This window comes from Heterocephalus glaber, unplaced genomic scaffold, assembly GCF_053883595.1.
Source record: "Heterocephalus glaber isolate CG9 unplaced genomic scaffold, H.glaber_assembly_v1.0 deba00001454, whole genome shotgun sequence".
NCBI classification, from domain to species: Eukaryota; Metazoa; Chordata; class Mammalia; order Rodentia; family Bathyergidae; genus Heterocephalus; species Heterocephalus glaber.
Window position 1 is genome coordinate 881,594 of NW_028258303.1, and position 21,010 is coordinate 902,603.

Genomic DNA, 21,010 nt, shown 5'->3' on the forward strand with positions numbered 1-21,010 from the left:
TGGTTACCAAGGCCAGGGACAGGAGAAGGAAAGGTTGATCCGTGAGTGCTAAGTTACAATTAGGTAGGAGCAAGAAGTTCTAGGGTTCTGTTGCACAATAGGGTGACCATATCTATAATATAATAGATATTTCACAAAGTCAGTAGAAAGGATTTTGAGTGTTTTTATCCTAAAGAAATGATGTCTAATAGATGTGTTTGCCCTGATTTACTGTTCACTGTCTCAAAACATTAAATTGTACTCCATAAGTATGTACAATTTTATATTTTTATGTATTAGTTTAAAAATAAAATTTAAAAATAGTCACTATGGTAGTATCCTGTCTGCCTCCCATGTGTCCTGGACTACCCTATTTGCTACGTGTAGGATCCCATGGGAAATTGCAAGTGAGTCACATGGACTTGTGTACTATGTGGGGTTGACTTGGGAAGGCTCTCTCTGCCCACTCTGGGGCAGGCTTGTCTGTGTGGCTGGGATATCAAAGTCTCTTTCCACCTTGAGGAATACACCTGGATACATTTTTGTTTGCTGGCTCCCTGACTTCTGTTATAATGATACTGCCTCAAACATGTTCTATTAGCATGTCCTTGTTCTTTGCAGACACATACTGGCCTCCTTGCAAAGTTCTGAGAGATTGTGTCTAGTACCTCATGGATAATGGAAATTTCCCATTTTCCCTGGAGCATCATTTCTTTTAAATTGCAAATTGATACATCAAGAGCTAATTGTCCAAAAGCTGACTTGAGGAATGGCCAGTCTGTTGAATGTATTTGTTTCTTTCAAATTGACTGCTATTCATATGTCTTTAGAGCAGTGCTTTATGTTATGGTCAGTTTGTTACTGCCTCTGTTCCCTGTGCAGCTGTGAGCTTAGAGGCAGGAGAGAAGACCAAAGATCCTAGGAGCAAGGGTGTGGAGCTATACAGAGTGGATATTTGTGAATATGTTCCTTTATATCAGTTCTTACAAATGTAGTCTTAATATATTATTAAAATACATGTTTAGGAATTCCTCTTGTATTCTGAATTTGCACTCTTGAATATATTTTTCTTGTGTTACTTTTTCCCTTGTCTCTGCTACTACTGGTCAAAATCCGACTTCTGTATCAACCAAAACAAATGATTACAGGAGATGCCATGGCCAGCAGCTCTGCCTCTTACCTGCTTACCCTCATCCACTGAACAGTCAGCTCCATGAAGTGGGGCTTTCTGATGTTACCTGCCTAGCCAGTACCTTGACACCCTTAGCCCCTAGAGTTCAGCCTCCTATAGGATTCAGATATAAGAAAAATAACTTACTGTGGCATCCCCATGCCAGGGCCTGCTGTGTACCCTGCTAACTCAGCAGCAGTTCAGGATAGAGAAAAGACTAAATGGCATTTTCTATTATTTTTCAATAAGTTACAGTTTTAAAAGTTGGTGTTTAAATTCACAGTGAACATTCTAGTTTATGTGGAGAAGTGGGGCTGAGAGCAGGCTGCATGTTACTGTAACACAACGCGAGCTTCCTTCGGAACCGCTCATCGTCCACGATCAGAGTTGGAAGTGAGTTAATTGAAAACTGTTTACACTGTTTAACTGCTGTGTTGACTCAAAATATCAGCCCACTGGGTAAAGTGACCATTTTAAAGACAGCACTCTCTGCCCACCCCCACCACATTTAAAAAGTGAGCTTTAGTTTTGGCCACAGGTGTGCCACCCCTTCACGTGGGTGCATTTGCAGGGAATCTGTAGGTGGCTTATTCAGTGCTGTTGTACTCTAAGGATGTGAGAAAACTCGCTTAAGCAGCCTCCTAAGAGCGTGGAGTGACAAGCAGTGCTCCAGGACAGGCAGTGATACCTGGGGACCCAGGATTTAGAATGCTATTGGAATCTTCCCTCCCTGCTCCCAGGCTTTGTTTCTTCCTAAGCCCTGGCTGTCTTGAAGCAGACCAACTTTCTCCACATGGTGAAAGCACAGCTTGCAGCACAGGGCTCAGCCACTGGAGAGAAATGCCTGTCCTGAGTCCAGGCCTCACAGAGGAGAGGGGCAGGGGGCGCATGTGAGGAAGAGGCAGCTCTGTGGAGTGGGCCTTGGAGTGAATTGAGGGGAGAAGGAAGCCTCACTCTGAGGAGGAGATGTTGCCCAGCAGAAGGTGTGTATTGGCTTCTGCTGTTCCTACACACGCCTGAGGAATTAGCTCAGATCTGAGTGCTGTTTTAAATCACTGGCAGATTTAACTGTAATCTTAGATTTTTTTCCTTCCAGGTTCTTGTTAACTACAAGTTTTAATTATAATTATGCTTCAACAAGCTTGTGCTGGACTTCCTCATTTGTCAAATTGAGCTTAACAAAGTTAGAAAGTCCAATGAGAAACCCCCATTTTGAAGCTGCAGAAGGGTGGCCCGTTGGCACTCTGTCATGTTTGTAACCCAGAATTATTGTTCCCAGGGCTCCATTTGGTTCTGTGCAGTCTTCCTGCTCTTACACATAGTAAAGCTGCATTGCACAGATGAAAGAGCCTGTCTTTTCCCCTTCTCTGTGTAGGTGGTAACCCTAATGCCAAGGGAAAGAGCTGCTACTTGGGCATTGACTTCCTCACTGTGTCTCAAGATTGGAGTTTTTGACTATAGTTAATAATATATTGTTAACTAAGAGGGTTTTGTTTTGTTTGTTTCTACTTGGTACTGGGGATTGAACCCAGGAAATGCTGAGCTACATTCCCAGCCCCTTTTTTAAGTTGCCCAGGCTAAGCTTGAATTTTTCATCCTGCCTTGGCCTCCCAGGTAATGTGTAACTGGGGTTACAGGTATGCACTGCCCTTCCTGGCAATAATGTATGAGTTCTTGAAAAATGCTGAGAGTGGTGGATGTAATGTGTTCTCATCATAAATAGATAACTATATGAGGTAATGTATTAATTAGCTACATTTAGTCATTCCACAATGTATATAACTTCAAAACATATTGTGCAGGGTAACTACATATAACTTTATTGATTAAAAAATTTAATAAATAAAAAAAATTTAATAAATAAAATAAAGTATACTTTTTTTCACCCAGATTCCCTCCCCCAAAAAAAGATTTGAATTAGTTTACAGTTGGTAGCTACCTGGATATATCATGAATCTATTAAAAATAAAGTGTTGGGCCAAAGATTTAGCTCAGTGATTCCACCATAGGCCTCACAAGTGCAAGGTCCCAAGTTCGATCCCCGGAACCAAAAAATAAAGTGCTTAATGGTCTTTCCTATGCTTTATAGAATATTACCCTCCCCACCCCAGTTCTTAGTAGTATCTGTCTCTAGCCCTGTCTTTTACTGGAATTTAGAAATAAATGAGTAGAATCTGCAGTCCAGCAAGGTCCCCAAATGATTACAGTTTCCATAGAAACCATTGAAGGCTTCTCAATTAAAACTGTCCCTGCAGACTAGGGAGAATAAGTATTAAAATGAGTTTGAGAAGCCAAATTCTCACCCACCCTATTAAACTCAGAAAGGTCAAATGATCAAGGAATCTAGTGATAGTTGGGGTCATAATATTTTGCCTTTTGGAGATGAATTTTGTCTTGATATTTCAGACACAAGGATGTTTGTTTGCTTGTTTGCTTGCTTTGCAGAGCTGCTCAGATAATTGTTCCTATTATCTATGAAGGCTAAGCCCTTTGTGTGCAGCCATGGATCATGGAAGGTGGGAACAATCTGATCCTTGCTCAGACTTGAGTATGAGTCAGAAATAAAAAGACCATTAAAAATGGATGAAATCATAGAATAGTCTTAACTTGGAAGGAGCCTAAAGGTCATTAAATCCCAACTTCCCAGTCACTTGGGGATCTTGCCTAGAACACAGCTGAGAGGTCACCACGTCAGCTGCCCATAAAAGGAACCTGTGTTTCTGTGGGCAGCCATGTCTAGTTACTGCCAGAGACCTGGTGGTGATAGAGATGGAACTCAGTCCCTCTCTGGCACTTCCACCTCTGCTACCTCCTCTTTCTGGTGCCAAGTAAATCAAGTCTACTATTTATCCCATTAATAAGTTAGCTTTTTGCATTTTAAGAGTATTATCATGTACCCCCAAACCCTCTCTCCAGTAGCTGAACAAGTCCAAAACTTTAAGACTTTAACCTTGGTGAGGGGAAAGGTTGGTTTTCTTCTAACACTGGGCCCTTAACATCGTTTTGTCTGACTTCTCTGGCAAGTTTTTTCTGTGTCATTTGTACTATATAGGTGGAGAATTGGTCTCCTTATATCTATGTTTCCTTCAGCCTTTGCCCACCTGTAGTGAGCATTCCTAGTTCAGAGCTTGGAAGCCTATGAAACACAAGATTGGACCAAGCCATTGGTCTGTGCAGTCCCATAGAGGGTGTGGCTGCCTTCAGTGATGTCACTAGACAAGTGGGTGACCATACCCTCCATTTCCCGTGCTTTGATAACCTCTCAGTCCATAGACCCTTGACCTTTTGGAGCCCTTTGTTCCTTTATTTGTATGTGTTCTGTTATTAATATGCTGCTGTTGTTCTTAAGTTGATGTGCTCCTAAAAAGCAAACAGAAGAACTTAACAAAATACTCCACATGTTTCTGCAATATTAAAATGGATTGAAACTTGAAACTCCTAACCTCAGGTGTTGATTAGCATCAACTGAGAAGCACTTGGTAAGGAAAAAGTACTGAAATAGACATTCCGCTCTGGTTCCAGAATAACCAATCATGTGACCTTTACCTCGTCACCAGTCTGCTCTGAGTTCCATTTTCCTCAAGTATAAAATCAGATGAATAGCTCTTAGTCTTCCAAGTTGTTGGAAGTGCCTTGACAACAAACATTTAATATTATTTTACAGGCAGCTACACCATGATGCTCTGGAGGTATTTTGATTGGGAGTTGAAAACAAATTTAATCAAAACCTAAAAATATTGATAATATTGGGCATTTAAGCCTCAGTTTCAAAATAGTAGTATCTGGTCTCTATGAATGAATAATTAGTATATACATCATTTTGGAGGAAAAATATCTCATCATTTCTAACAGGTTCTGGGGATATTTGATGTGGTTTCACACTATAGGGAGAAAGGATTTCAGTAAGTGCACTGTGGAGAAATACAATTAAATTACTCTGGGCTTCTTTGGTAGTTTAGGGTGGAGAATAAAAGGGTTGACGTTTTTTAGTTGTTAGGAAGTACTTCTGAGAACTAAAAGTAGAACCAACATCCATCAGCACAAATCACGTAAGTGAGCTTTGGGGGTCTGTGTCTTCACAGGCTCTGCTCTGATGGGTCCTGAGGTTCAGATTTTTCCTATTAGAGCCAGGAGGTTCTCTGAAGTGGGCAGCTGCCAACATCTGCAGGCCTGGGACTGAGAATGATGCCCCTTCCTTTGAGGGTCACGGTGTATTTCTCACACTTTTTTTTTTTTTTTTTGGTACCGGGGATCAAACTCTGGACCTTGCGCTTGTGAGCTAAATCCCCGGCCCTCTCACACTCTTTTTCACTCAACACCACTTATACTTGAGGACATAGAAGAAAAGGTAATATCCATGTTTCTCTCTGTACAAGGTCTGATGGGGTGTTTTTTTTTAGCTTTGTATAATTTTGCCAAAAAGATAAGTATATTTAGATCTTGAAAAATCAGCAGATATATTTCCTGCCTTCCTTTTCCCTTTCCTTGTTATCTTTTCTCCTTCCTTTCTTCCTCCCCCTTTTCTCTTCTCTTTTCTTCTTCCTTTCTTTCTCCTTCCTTCCCCTGCCTGGTCTGCTCTTGTCTCCTTTTCTTTCTTTTTTCTTTGCAGTGTCTCATATATGCTGCCTGATAATCAAATGATCTCTGAAGCTTTTCTTTGGGAAAATGCAAAAGGCAAATGTAGTAGTCCACACTTGTGAGCACACAACTCTCACATCCCAGCATATTATGTGTTCTTTTCTGTTCCAGGGAGTTCTGTCCAACATCTCCTCGATCACTGACCTCGGCGGCTTTGACCCAGTGTGGCTCTTCCTAGTGGTGGGAGGAGTGATGTTCATCTTGGGGTTTGCAGGGTGCATTGGGGCACTGCGGGAGAACACCTTCCTCCTGAAGTTTGTAAGTATCTCTCTCTGCTCTCAGCTTGAGAGTCCAGACTCTCACATCAAGAGGTGAGATGGTGCCATACCATAGCCACTCACAGAAGCAGGACCAGGTCTTGTTTATCTTGCAGAAGGCCCTGTATATCATCCTCCCTCCACCTCCACCCTGGACATGCCTCCTTCATAATAGCAGTATCCCTACCCCGTGCCATTCATAGAGGGTTAGTATGAGCACGTCCTCCTCCTCCTCTTTGTGATTTCCTCTCACTTTTACACACACAGTAAATACCAAGCTGTGCAGGTGGTTGGTCTAGAGAACCATGCATGAACACAGGGACACTGACCTCTCTAGCTTAAACCTGTAAGCAGTAGGTTTTAGTAAATATGGAGAACAGTAAAAGTAAATCTCTATTGTACGTAACCAGTACAAAGTTCTCCTTCATAGGACGGACATAATATTAAGATCCTTTACGGAATCTTTGTTTGTTATGAATAATGCAGTTACAGTGGACCCTCAAGTTACGACCAGCCTGACACATGAACAACTTGAGTTAATTAGGTTAATGGAAGATTCATCTGCCTACTCTGATCTATAGTGTATACTGAGGTAAACATCCAGAGCTCAGCTGTATTGACTTAGTTAACAGCCAGCTCTCAAGAACCGATTGAGTTCATAAGTCAAGGGTCCATTGTAACAAGAATATAGTGGTGTCTCAGTTCACGAACTCAAATCTCCACATGATTCTGGTCACAAGCTGAACTGGAAATTTCCCCATAAGATCAACATTGAACCTAACCATTGGATTTGATTCAGTTCTCGTCCAACTCAATTTGCAACCAGAACTGTGGAAAGAATCAGTTTCATGAACCAAGAAGGTACCACTTATATTTGTAGATGAGGGATTTCACTAGGCATAAATATTAAAAGTGAAAGTAGAGAATGAAAAGTAAAAGCTTGTCCTTTGGAGATCCCTTCCAAGAACACTTGGCATATGATACATTTTTGTGTCTGTAGTAAGATAGTAACTGTAGTTAAAAGCCAGATGAGTGTGCTTATAAGTGTGCAACTTGGCACTATGGTCCTATGTATGAAGTGTCCACTACCCTCAAGAACAGAGAAAGGATCAAAAGGACACATCCTCCAATGGTAAGGGAAGATGCTTAGGAATTTCCAGAGAGCAGTTTTTCTACAACATTGCCCATTACTAGAATCACTCTTAACCTTTATTGACACAATGTCATCTAATGCAGTGATGGCAAACCTATGGCACGTATGTTTTTAAGACAAAAGATCTTAATGTATGAGTTGTTCTTTCTAAACTAAAACCTCAGTATTCAGGTTTAATCATATTGTTGGCACTTTGTGATAAATAAATGAGTTTTGGGTTGCAGTTTGGGCACTTGTCTCTAAAAGTTCGCCATCACTGATCTAGGGTCATTTTCATTTAAAACCAAAGCATATTCTAGAACTAGTCCTAACAGCCATTCAGTATGTGATTCTCCTCTCCATCATCCTCTGACATCTTTCCTTGAAAATCCCTTAAGAAGACAGGACTCACTGTGCCCGCCCTGGGTACCCCATTTCCAATTTGGGCAGCTCTGGCTCATGAAGGTCATGGGGACTATTATTCTGAAAGTTCACTTGGCTCGTGCTAGCGGGGAAATCTAGAGGTGCTTGTGCTTGGTCTTAGGCACAACTTAATGACAGCTACTTCTCGGTTCTGGTAGTGGACCCTGCTGGGAGTGGGTAGTTTCCTAAGACTCTCTGGTTGGCCTGCAGATCATCCTTTTAAAGACACACACACTTCATCCTCCACCTGGTCAGAGACCTATGGGACCCGTGGAGCACTTTATCCCTGACCACACCTCTGCCAGCCCACCAGTCTTCATGGCAAGAGGCAGCTCTAAAGGCTGAGTCCATCTTACTCAGCTTCTAGGTAACCTGTTTGGGCCCTGTCTTACTTACCTGCAGGTGTAGCCTCCATGCCGCAAAATCTGGAATCCCCTTTAATATGATTCACTTGAATATAGTTTTCATTTATAATAGCGCTCCCTTTATAAATCCACTGTTGGAAATGAATTATGTTGTTTCTTGGCTTTTTAAAGTCCGTGAGAATACTTTAAATGGCCTCTCTATATGTAAAAACAGGACTAGAATATTTTGGGGGCTATGAGAAACAAGTGAATGTCACCATGCCTTTGAACAGCCTCAGAGATCTGATGTCACAAGACTGGAGGGTTGCAGAGGGAAAACCCAGGAGCTAAGACACTGAAATAGAAGCAGAGATTCATGGTTAGGCCCTAGATGAAGCCTATAAGTCAATTACTGTACCTTTGAACATAGGGGAGTTCACTCACAGGCCTGGGATGTGCAGATTCCTTGATATGGATTCAGTTCCTTGAATTTGGATTCAGTATTTGATATGTATATTATGTTCATGAGAAAATTTACCAGGGGAACTGGAAAATGAACTTACTAACCTTTACAGAGGTGAAAACAAATATCTCCTTAAGAACTTTACACAGCTTCTGCCTTGCTGGTTTGTATGGACACAGATGTACACAAGCTGTGATTTTTATCATTTCTGTGGTGGAATTGCTGGCATATTTGCATGTTTAGGGTGGTCCTCAGAAAAGGAAAGGGAATTGTTTCATACTAGGAGGGAGCATTGATCAAAAGTGGCATGATGTGTTTTCTGATCTTTTTTCTCTATTAAGTAAAGCTTAATTTGAAGTCTTTGGTATCACTGAGTGATAATTCAGAACTATTTAAATTTCATTTCCTGTGAGCTCACTGAGGACGGATAACGAGAAGCTCTAAAGAGCTGAGCTGGTGTGTCTAGAGTTGGGGCCTCAGCCTTGGGGGCCCTGACTTTGCCAGGCACTGATTTCCCCCTGGCCCTCCTCCCATGTCCCTCCTCACAGCACAGCCCCATGGTCCCTAGATGAGTGCTGTGCCCTGTGATGAGTGGAATGGCCCCATCCATCTCGCCTTCCCACATGCATCCTCCACCCACCCCAGATTAGGTAAGACTGTGTTCGTCTTTGACAGCAGGGGCCTGGTCTTACTCACCCTTGCTTCTGCAGAACCCAGTTTGCCACAGGGCCTGAACCACTGTGGGTCATACAGTAAACATTTGCTCCTTGAACAAATGTGTTTTTTTTTTTATTAATTTTATTGGCACATTTTAGGTATACAATATAATAGCATTCATCATTGGAAATTTGCACCTTTATATAATCTCTCTTGGTTATTTTTTCCCCCTTCCCCTGCCCTCCCTTCAACCCCTCCATCTCTCCCTATTTATAAAGACTTTGATTCCATTTTTTCATTTTCTCATACTAATTCCATTCGCTTCTTTCCTTTCCCCTATGAACAAATGTTTTTGCCATTTTTTTTCTTTTGCTAAGCAATTATATTGTTTCCTTTGCATCCCTTCCCCTGTGCTTAGTCTCTTGGCTGGCTGCTTGGTTTCTGCCTGCTGAGTCCCCTCTGCCTCCTCAGCCACTCACTGTTTTGTAGCTACAGAGCTCTGCCCAGCAGGTGTGACCCCAGTGTCACCATCCATCATCATCGCCAGAAGAGTCTGCCTGTGGTGTCCCTCTGCTCCCTCACAGCCCCACTTCTCATAAGCTGTTTTAGCATGAGAGTTGGAGAGGGTCAGGACGTGGGAGCGGAGGAGGTGGAAGGAACATGAGTCAGTATGACTTAAGAGGAGGCTCTTCCGAGGCTTCTACATGGAAGAGAAATTTCTCCAGAGTTACGAGCAATTACCACACGTCTCATGAGTGCTAGCCTTCAAGTTGTGTTATCTCCATTAGCCAGAAGTCTCACTTTGGCTGAATTTTGATGTCATTTAAAATGTTTCCTGAGTTCAGTACTCCTAAGAGGAAGGCAAGTAAGTGCAGCTGGCACTAGGAGAACGCCTTTAACCTGGTTTCACTGTGCTTTTGCGGCTGAAAATTATGCTTATGTCATGGTCACACCCCCCCCCCACATTTCCTCTTTGACCTCTCCATCCAAGATGAACAGATCTGTTATTTCACACTGCAAAGCAGGTGCAAAAGAAAATCAGAATGGTGTTTTAATCCATAAAAGGGATATATTGCACACAGAATCAAGGCCACAATAACAAATGACAGGTGATTATAAAATATTGGGATGATCTTTAACTTAGGAGAAGGCTTAGTAAAGCAGGGGCAGGTCACTGCTGAAGTGCCTGGCAGTGTATTAATCACGAGAAATTCATTAGGCCTTGATGTGGGTCTACTGAGCAATTCCTAGTATTCATGTTTGCTTATGGGCTTTGTTGGTTAATTATCAAATGAAACACTAGAGACTCTAGAATGTGATTATGAAGTGATTTTTAATTTTTAAAATCCTTTCTTGGAATGTAATATTCTATTAAGAAATCTTGAGAAACTGAAGATTATCTGCTTTGGAGATGTGTAACAATCGAATATAATTACAAACCTTTTCAGAGGGGAACCATTTAACTCCATATGATCAAAACAGCCCTTATAACTACTCTCTGTGTGTGTGTCTTTTGTCTTAGTTTTCTGTGTTCCTGGGAATTATTTTCTTCCTGGAGCTCACTGCTGGGGTTTTGGCATTTGTTTTCAAAGACTGGATCAAAGACCAGCTGTATTTCTTTATAAACAACAACATCAGAGCATACAGGGATGACATTGATTTGCAAAACCTCATAGACTTCACCCAGGAATATGTAAGTTTAAATTTGGTTTATTCTCAAGTTGACAGTCTTCTCAAAAGGATGACTTCTATAATACTCTTCTGGCTCTGCATCTCTGCCAGCTGGAAATTACCTCTGACTTTTCTGCATGGCTTTTTGTTTGTTTATTATTTTCTCACTTACTTTATGACTTACAGGATTTGTATCCTACATGGAAATGTTCTGCTTTTACTTATTTCAATTTCTGTTCAGTTAGAGGAACAAAGAGGGCAGCTCTTAAGCAAAAGGTGATAATCACAGCTGTTCTTGCCTATCTGCCTTTGAAGACAGCTGTTTTGCAGTAGGCATAATGTTTTATTTGGCTATTAAATATGAGTTCTTTATCATTCCTCATCACCCTTTTTTGTAACCTTCCATGCTTCACAGGTCATACTGATATATTTAATAGGTTCCAAAAGGTTCCTAAAAGATGCCTACCCAATATTATACCGAATGCAATTAAAACCAAAAGTTTAGAAGCTCCTTAGCTCCAGGAGAGGCTCTAAGCAGTGGAGAATCTGTGCAAGAGTCCTGCCCAGCCCTCAGCTGTCTGAACCTGACTGTGTAACGGCTCCTGCCATGCAGAGGGAGCGGTAGAGCCCATTGCACTCAAAATCAAAGTGGTAAAATGGAGGGCCTAGAGATACAAGGTCTTGGTGACCTTGGGCTCACAGAACATCAGTAGTAAAATGGAAATAATGATAGATACTGTCTAACTTGTGGGGAATCATGACGCTCTCATGAGATGTGCGTGGTTTTATTGGGCCTGTGTGGGTTGGACAGTTCTCCAGAATGCACTGGGGCCACCTTGGACAAAGGGAGGACATCCTCATTTGTGCCCAGCACCAAGCTGAGCTGCGTTAGTTCTCTTTGGTGGTGGCAGCAGGTGCCTGGGGTAAGTTGTGCTTTAGGTGTGAGGTTGAGTCTAGGTCAGGGGTGCAAGTCCACACCTCCCCAAGTGGTTTCCTGCACTGTTTGGATGACACATCTGATGGAGCTTTGTACATATCAGGCCCATGTCCGGTTCCGCGGCCCAGCCCTGGAGGGCCAGATGAATCTCAAGAACATGCATCTGTGTGTTCTCCTGAAACACTAGCTACTCGGCTCCAAAATACTGTTGTTTCACAGGATTATATTTGTCTAAAATGGAGTTTAATCCTTTGAAGTCATGATTGGTCCTGAAAGGCTTAAAATAGTCAAGGCTTGGTATTTATTTAAGTCAGAACTAAAGGTGGTTAAGCTCAGGGGAGTGAGAAAAGGGCTAATGGGATAAACCTTGAATCAAGCCCCATTTATGACTGAATTTAACAGCTTATTTTATCATTTTTTAATTAGCTAATTTACTTTTTCAAGTTGAAAATGTAAACACATGTTTTTGTTTTTAATAATTCAAGGTAGAAACAAACCGTAATGAAAACTAAGCCTGAGGCCAAGGACATACTGTATTCTCTATCTTTTGTTTGTTTTCGTGGCACTGGGAGTTGAACCCAGGGCATTGTTTATGCCAGGCAAGTGCTCTGCTACTGACCTACATCCTAGCCCAGATGTCCACTGTATTGATTTGGATAACAGTTTCACAATGTATGTATGTCAAAACTTATCAGATTACACACTTTGAAAATGTGCAAGGTACTGTCGGTCAATAAATTGGGTTTTTAAAAAACATTAACGTATGGATATCAAAACTTTAACCCCACTACAACCTCAGTTGCCTTCTTTGGACAGTACCACTGTTGTTAGTATCTTATATATTCTTTTAGAATGTTCTTATCTATCATTCTAGAATGTACACAAGCCAAACAGGTCTTGTTCTGAGCCCTGGCTGAACAATGCTGTTTCCTTCTCCCTCTTATTCTCATCAGTTGTTTAAATCACATGCTGACAAACCTTTAGAAAGCTTCAGCCTTACTTTGGAAGCTTTTTGCAAGGGCTATTTAGGTTCAGCTTAAAAATGATTCTGTGACAGAAGAAAACGTTGGAGGTGGCAGGGGCTGGGAGCTGTTCTGGAGGGCATGCGGGGTGTGAGCACAGGCGTCTGGCCGCTCCAAGTGGAGATGTTCTAATTCTCTCCTGTTTACTCTAGTGGCAGTGCTGTGGGGCTTTTGGAGCTGATGATTGGAACCTAAATATTTACTTCAATTGCACAGATTCCAATGCAAGTCGAGAGCGATGTGGCGTGCCGTTCTCCTGCTGCACTAAAGACCCCGCGGTAAGCAAAAACTGCAAATTGGTGGCCTCTACGCATCACACTGCATGTGTGCAGATGGGCCAGAGGTGTTTTCTCATGAAAATGCTTCTTACCTGCTTGTGCCTAATTGGAGCTCCTCTACCAAGTACACCATTCAGATCTTTCGGAGAGAAGCAATAACTGCAGGGGTTATTTCAGCGAAACATCCTGGTTTGTACTCAAAGCCTATATGCATTATACTTATACTAGGAGCCACCACTGTTATCCTCCCCTATTAGGAAAGAACCCAAGACACAGAGAATGTGAGGGACTTGCCAAGCTCACACTCAACGAGTTAGAGCAGGGTGCCACCCCAGGCACCCTCCTTTGTCACTTATCATCTCTTCCATAGGGAGCACAGGCTCATGTGAGAGTGCAGGGCCAATAGTTTGGGATTTATAACCCTTTTCTTCTGGGTAAGTTCCAGAGGTAACATAAAGAGCAGGATGAGTTTAAGACAGGATTGGGCTGGACTCCTTAGACAGATCACAGCTGCCTGGATTTGAGTGTCATACTTACTACTGTTCATGTTTTGTTTTTAAAAAGAAGACGTGTAAAATCCATTCATAAGCCACCCCCTTCACCACAGCTTTGGTTAGAGATGGGTCAAACCATGCTCCTGGTGTGTAGAATGACTGCAGGTGCAGCCCTGTCTGCAGGTGAGAGGCCAGGCTCGCCCACTGGTAGGATGTGGGTGTTTTCGGGGTGCTCCTGCACTCGCTGGGGAGCTTGTGGCTGCATCCTGTCTGGACTTGTCAGCCTTTGTGTGGCCCCTTCAGTCCCCAGTGTCCTCCCCCAGGCCTGCCCTTGCCCCAGGAAGCAGAGCTAAGTGGGTACAGTGAGGGCACGGTCTTGGAGGCAGCAGACCTTCCTGCAGGCTGCCAGGCAGGAGTCGTCCTGCACAGTTCTCTTGGGCCGCAGGAGATAGAATCAATGAGGATGTGCTTCCTGAACCTGATTCCTTCCTGCTGGCTCTTTCCTCCCAGGAAGCCAGCTGGCTGCATAGTGCTCACCTCTGAGCTTGAGGTACCCACCAGATCCCCTGTCGCCAGATCCCTGTGTGGTTCCTCCCCATCTCCAGCCCCTGCCTGGCTAGCAGTCCCCTAGAGGAACTCAAAAGTGCTCAGGAGCTTTATGCCTCTACTTCAGTCACAGATTTTCTTGTTCTGTGAACTCAGAGATAATAAAACCTACTTTATCCCCACAGAGGGAAGACAAGGTAACTTTAAAAAGCAGAACCCGCTTTTCTGATCAGATCTGAGAGGTGTTAGGGTGCCCTTGTGTTATGTGATCAGGGCAGTGTTTTGTTTTTCAATTACTAAAGTAAGGTAATCTCATTGAAAAACAATTTAAATAATGCAAAAGTTTGTAGAATAAAAAGTATGCTTGGCATGCACAAGGTCCTGGGTTTGATCCTCAGTGTTATTAAAGAAAAAAGAACAAAGGAAAGTAGAGAGTCTTCCCAAAAGAGAATAAATGAAGGTAGTCACTGTGTCCTTTCAGTTTGGTTTTTATCCACATTCACATTTCCCTAAACCCCATAAGCTTCTTGAAGTTGGAGACACTTTGAATCTTGAGCTTCCTTTTTTCGTAAAAGAACTTGCTATTCTTTTTGATATTCCCTGAGCCTCAGTTTGTCTCATTTGTAACATAGGGCATATTTAAATACCAACTTGTGAAGATTGTCACAGTAACAAGCTTAAATATCTCATGGTTTCTCTTATGTGAGCAACCCAAAATGTAACTAAAGAGGAAAATAAAAGAGAGCTAATAAGAAATAGGGAGATAGATGCTCCCCATGTGAGAGGGGATTAGGAGATGAAGGGGTAAGAGGAAGAGGTTGAAAAAGAAAATTACGATGTTTCATGTACATGTGCCAAATCCCCATGAGGAGTGGCCTGGAATCACTATGTATTGGAAACACGTACTAATAAAAAATAAAAAGGGAAAAGAAAGAATTGTGTGCATAACACATACAAAGTTTGTAATATACAGCCATGGTCTGTGACCTGATGCACACTGTATCGATGGCACCTGACGGGTCTACCGAGCATTCCCCGCCAAGCTTCCTGTTTACCAGGAGTGAGTGTCACTGTTCTCTTTGTTTCTTCCCCAGGAAGATGTCATCAACACTCAGTGTGGCTATGACGCCAGGCAGAAACCAGTAAGTGGACTTTTAGCACGAAGGGTGTAAGCAGGAGCTTTGCACACACACAGGGCTGTACCGATGACCTCTGCTATCCTCTTCCCTTCTGAAGGAAGTCGACCAGCAGATCGTAATCTACACAAAAGGATGTGTGCCCCAGTTTGAGAAGTGGCTGCAGGACAATTTAACCATCGTGGCTGGCATCTTCATAGGCATTGCACTGCTGCAGGTAAGATAGGCACCCCTAAGGGGGAGCACAGGAAGCAGCTCCCAGGAGAGCCCTCACCAGGACAGGAGCTTTGCTAGCTCACCTGAATGTCACTGCTTATGACACATTGGAGGGCTGGGGACAGACCTAAAGTATTTGGCTTGCATTTTACTAAGGGTCTGCTGAGATCCTGAAATATTTTAGGAAACTGTTTTCCTTTTCAAGGTGGAGGACCGGGTCACTAGTTACCTGCTGCTATTCTGTCATTCTTGTAGGCTTCATGACACTGCATGGTGGTAACTGGGGCAGACATTGGGTGGTCAGCATGGAGCCCGGTGAGGGGCCGACACTTTGAGAGTTCCCAAGATGCTGTGCCCCTGTGACTCCCTGGACCAGCTTGTTGAAGTGCTAGCCAGAGAGGGAGGGCACATGTCCTTCCAGGTGGCCTAATGGCTGGGCTCTTTGTGCCGATAGGACACTTTCCTTAGAAGATCACAAACAGGGCACATCAAGGAGACCTAAATAAATGGAAAGATATCCCTATCACAATTGCAATTGGCTTTTTATCAGTAATGGACAAGCTATTCTAAAATTCATACGGAAGTGCAAGGGACCCAGAATCGTCAAAACAAACTTGAAAAAAAAGAACGAAGTTGGAGAATTCACACTTCCCAATCAAAACTTATCACAAAGCTACATCAGTCAACATGCTGTGCACTTCAGTAACTTTAGCCACTATAGACCTGTGGGATAGAACTGAAAGTCCAGACATGGCCTCATGTCTGTGGTCAGTTAATTTTTGACAAGGGAACCCAAATCATTCATAGCAGAAAAAATGGTCTTTTCAACAAATAATGCTAGAAACACTGAATATTCACATGCAGAAGAGTGAATTTAGACCCCTACCTCATCTCATGTATAAATACTAACATAAAATAAATCAAAGATATAAATATAGACAGGCAGACATGGTGGGAATGCCTATACTCCAGTTATTTGGGTGAACTACTTGAGTGTACAAGTTTGAGGCCAGTCTAGGCAACATCTTAAAAAAAAAAGACCTAAATATGATATTTAAAGCTGTGAAATCCTAGAAGAAGCATAGGTAGCATAGGTGAAAATTGTGATTTGGGGTTAGGCAGTGTTTCCTTAGATATGACACCAAAAGCACAAGTAACCAAAGGAAATATAGGTAGATGGGATTTCGTCAAAATTAAAATTTTGTGTGCTGAAAATGATACTCTCAAGAAAGTGAAAAGATAACCCACAAAATTGTTTACAACTGAACGATAAAAAAGACAAATCCAATTATAAAATGGACAAAGGGTCTCAGTACATATTTCCTTAAAGAAGATCAAAATGGCTAACATGCACAAGAAGAGATGGCAGCATCATTAATAATTTAAAATGCAAATCAAGGCTAGGGTGAGACGCCATTCCATTTCAACTAGGATGGTTGTAATAAAAAAAAACCAACAATAACAAATGTAGGTTAGGGTGTGGACAAACTGGTATTCTCACGCATTGCCAGAGGGAATAGAAATGGTGCATCCTATGTGGAAAACAGTTTGTCAGTTCTTCAGAAAATTAAACATAGAGTTACAAGCACTTCTAGGAATGTACCCAAAGGATTGAGAACATTTATTCACAAAGAAAAACTTGTACATAAATGTTCATAGCAGCATTACTCATAATAGCAAAAAATAGAAATAATACAAATATCCTCTAACTGATGAGTAGATAATTAAAATGTGGGTTATATGTAAGATGGAACATTATTCAGGTATTGAAAAAGGAACAGGCTGGCCAGACATTGTTTTCAAGAGTCAGCATGACTTTCTGCTTCTACAGTGCGTAGAGAGAACATGACAGTCATCTCCCACTTGAGCGGGCCACTCAAAGCCAGGACCTTCACTGCCTCAGACCACCCCAAGGTCCTCTCCACTGCACTGCTCTTCCTTCTCAGCCACCCCTGCACCCCTCCTGTGTGCACCAGGACTTGAGGCCACCTTGGCCTCCGCCTCACCCTGGAGCTCAATGCCTCCTGTGTTTGTCCACACCCACTGCTTTCCTGGTGATGGTGTAGCTTTCCAGAGCATTGCAAAACTATGCTGTCCAGTGTCTCGAGGAGAGGGAGCCACGCACCGATAGAGCTGCAGAGCCAGCCTTCAAGACACCAGACACCAAACCTCAACAGGGAGCACCACTGAGGAGCGGTAGGGTGTGGGTTACACTGAGACAAAAACACAGATCCGTCACTACTGGGATGGCACATGCCGACCACTGGCAAAAATGACCCTACTGTGTGACTTCACTGAGACTCACTGCCGGAATGAACAGGGTCAAAGAACTGACCGACCACATGACAAAGGTGTGCAGGTTGTAGCCCCAGAAACTGTTGTAGCAGAATCTGTCTACCAAGTGTACCCTGGGAGACAGTGGCAAAGACAGCTGAGTCTTAGGGTGCCTTCCCCCAGCCATGGGGCGACTTCCCTGGTCACCCAGGCAAGGAGTATCAGGTTCTCCTCAACTTTTCTATAGGTTATTCCAGAACACTGATTTAAGTCCTTGAATTTGTGCTCTACTCCCTCAAAGAAATCTGGGGCTGGGAGTGGTAGCACACGTCTATAATCACAGCACTCTGGGAGGCTTAGATAGGAGGCTTGCATGGCCGAGCCCACCCTGGGCAATTTAGACCTCATCTCAAGATAAAAACTAAAAAGGACTGGGGCTGTAGCTCATTGTGGAGATCCTAGGTTCAATCCCCAGTACAGCAAAAAGAAAAAAATCCAAAGAAGGAGTGAACCATTGATAGAAGCAGACACCAGCATTGCATAACCTGAGAGTCTGTTGGCCTGCGATATCCAGGATGGACGAATCCTAGAGACACAACAGAGGAGTGAGTGCCAGGGCTGTAGGGATGGGGCAGTGGGAAGGACTGTTTATGGGCACGAGGTTTATTTGGGGGCAGTGGAAATGTTCTATAATTAGATATGATCGTTGCTAGCTTTGTGAACATACTGGAGCCCGCCAAGTTATGTGAAATGGATGTGTTTTACCATATATGAGTTGTATACCAGTTTTAAAAAATCAAATTACAACAGTGGGACACAGTAGCCAAGGAGAATCCCCATGTTAAGGACTTCATTGTCTGACTTACTTCTTTCTCTGTTCTCAGATTTTTGGGATATGCCTGGCCCAGAACTTGGTTAGTGACATTGAAGCTGTCCGGGCCAGCTGGTAGACCCCTGCAGCAGCTGCTTCGGAACACTGGACTGACCCAGCCCCGCGGCCTCCTCTTGCCCAACTGACACCCAGGCTGCATGGACCCACACAGTCACACAGGTGTCCTGCACCCCACCAAACAGAGCTGCCAAAAACTTGTTTTTTGTGGGGGGTAAAACTGGGAAATGCTGCTCACTGACAGAATTTTTTTTTTAAATCCAATATGAAAGCTATTGCGCCATGAATCTCTACTGTAGCCATGAATTTATGAGTGGATGGATGCCTGCCAAAAAGGAAAAGAAGGGAGGGCATGGTGTCCACATTTACTTGAATTTGTGGAGAACCCAGTCCTGGCCTCCTCCTCAGTGACCAGAGGGTAGGCAGAGGCAGGTCTGCTCTTGCCACTCCTTGGAGGGCCAGCCTGGTGTCCTGTGGCCTGATGATGTGTGACTCCTGAGACCCAGGCCTTTCCCTGGGAGTGCAGTGGGGCGCGGGGGGGGGCATCCTCCCTGTGCCTCAAGGAACTGCTGCAACTATCAGTGGATGCAACTATCAGTGGAAGAAGAGGACGGATTGCCTGTGGGTTCACATTTTGCTGTCCTACAGAGCAAGTGACATGGGTGGGTCTGTGGTCTGTCCTTGAGCACAGCCTTCTAAGAAGCTATGTCCACCAAATGGGCATTGGTGACTTTGTGACACCATATCCTAGCAGGACTGATCTTTTTTCTAAGTAGGCCTGAACTTTATTTATCATTGAAATCCAAGGAGAAAATGAGGTTAATGAGAGGTATTAATTAAATACTTACTCCCTCACCCCACCCCAGCAAGTTAGTGGTTGGATGCTTTGAAATACTCTGGATTGTGTTGTTTTGTTATGTTCGTAGGGTTTTTTGTTTTTGTTTCCCAAAGGTGAAGGGTATGATATGGTCGCTCTTAAATTTTGGAAGTGTTTTTTTACTGGGCTCAAGTTTTTTTATAAGTTTAACTTGCATGACCTGTGAATTTGAATTCACCATCTCCTTTTCCTGCCATCTTCTACAGACATTGAAAAACATGGGTTAGCATTTATTCCGTGGGTTTAGTCTGGAGGTTGTGGCCTGTGGTCCCAGGGTGGCTGGAAAGAGACCAGCTCTGCCGCCTCAGTGGCTTCCATGGCATCTACCACCTCTTCCAGGGTCAAACTCAGTGGCCTCGTCCACACGTTTTTCTTCTTTCTCTTTGAGTGGAATTAAACCCAGCTCCAAAATAGTGTTGACACAATCAGATGCTTCTAATAGGTTTTTTTCTTAAAGATTTAGTTTAATTTTTTTAAAAAGTTTATGGCCAGAGCTCCTTCTGTCCTCCCCCTGCAGCTAGCCAGCAGGGTGGGAACAAAGCACAAACCCTCTGGAGCAGATGTGGAGATGCTGGCAGGTGTTCTGTGACTCAAGGCAGGAAGCCAGGTGCTGCCAGTCCTGCCTCACTTCTGGGAGGAAGGGGCCCTTTTGCCCCCCAGATTTTAATCCACCCGGTGTCCACTGATGTCCTCCTGTGGAGCAGATGTTAGTCTGTGGAACACTGGGAAAAACACAACATATTTCACACTGGTGCCACGTTTGCCAGCAAATAACTGGGCAGCCAGCTGGCATACTTGGTGGGCTGATGAATGTGTCAGAGAAAGGACAAAAGTTCCTCTAAAGTCTCGTCACCACAGTTTGGGTTTTTGTGTGACTCTGCATGTGTGTTTGTGTCTCTGTATAGGTAGAGATGTTCATTTCATCTTCATATTCTGATGTGAGAGTATCTTATTTCCTCCCTGCCCACAGCACAGTTGGCATATTTTAATGTCCTTCCAACATGGAGAAGACAGGAGCTTTCTAATTGGCACTTTTGTCTTCTTTGTTACCTCATTCTCCAATGTACTCCATCCACCAGTTGATTCAGAATCAGGCAAGATCCCCACCCTTTGACACATCCAGTCTAGGCCAAACAGCAAGTCCAAGTGAGTTTTAAATTTTAATTAATCACCTTTTATTTTTTACACATCAGAGTGATTGTAATAAAGGTGGTCATTAATAAACTTGGTTCTACCTTACATGGAGTTATGTCTGTCTTCATTACTTTTTTCTTGAAATGGTGAAATTCTCTAATTCAGAGGTTTGTAGATTGAACAGTGGGGCAGAATCACAAGAAAGGCTTATTAAAGCACAGAGGGGTATGCTGGGGCTGTAGCTCGGTGGTAGAGTACGTATATTCTTTTGCATGCACCAGGCCTTGGATTCAGTCCCCAGCCCAAATAAACCAAAGAGGATTGTATTTTCCCCATTCCCAGAATTTTTAATAGAGTAGATCCAGAATAGGGCTTGAGCATTTGCATTTCTGACAAGTTCCTGCATGATGCTGTTGTCTGGGAACCACACTTTGATTTTGACCCAGTTCTCTGGGATGGAAAGGGAAGAGGT

At 43.2% G+C, this 21,010-nt stretch overlaps 1 protein-coding gene across 13 annotated transcripts in view; it reads left to right on the forward strand.

Moving 5' to 3' along the window:
- Positions 1 to 20,643, forward strand: part of Tspan5 (tetraspanin 5) — a 173,276-nt gene extending 152,633 nt beyond the window's left edge. For 11 of the 13 annotated variants that reach the window (XM_087215802.1, XM_087215804.1, XM_087215799.1 and 8 more), the window contains 6 exons: positions 5,900 to 6,046; positions 10,587 to 10,757; positions 12,847 to 12,972; positions 15,107 to 15,154; positions 15,249 to 15,365; positions 18,523 to 20,643. In XM_087215802.1, coding sequence (XP_087071928.1) covers positions 5,981 to 6,046; positions 10,587 to 10,757; positions 12,847 to 12,972; positions 15,107 to 15,154; positions 15,249 to 15,365; positions 18,523 to 18,588 — 594 coding nt within the window. In that variant the 5' untranslated portion in view covers positions 5,900 to 5,980 and the 3' untranslated portion in view covers positions 18,589 to 20,643. Of the gene's footprint in view, positions 1 to 3,031; positions 5,499 to 5,899; positions 6,047 to 10,586; positions 10,758 to 12,846; positions 12,973 to 15,106; positions 15,155 to 15,248; positions 15,366 to 18,522 lie in introns of those variants that run through there. The other 2 variants (XM_087215809.1, XM_004848103.4) reach the window with 2 other exon arrangements.
- The last annotated feature ends 367 nt before the right edge of the window (positions 20,644 to 21,010 follow it).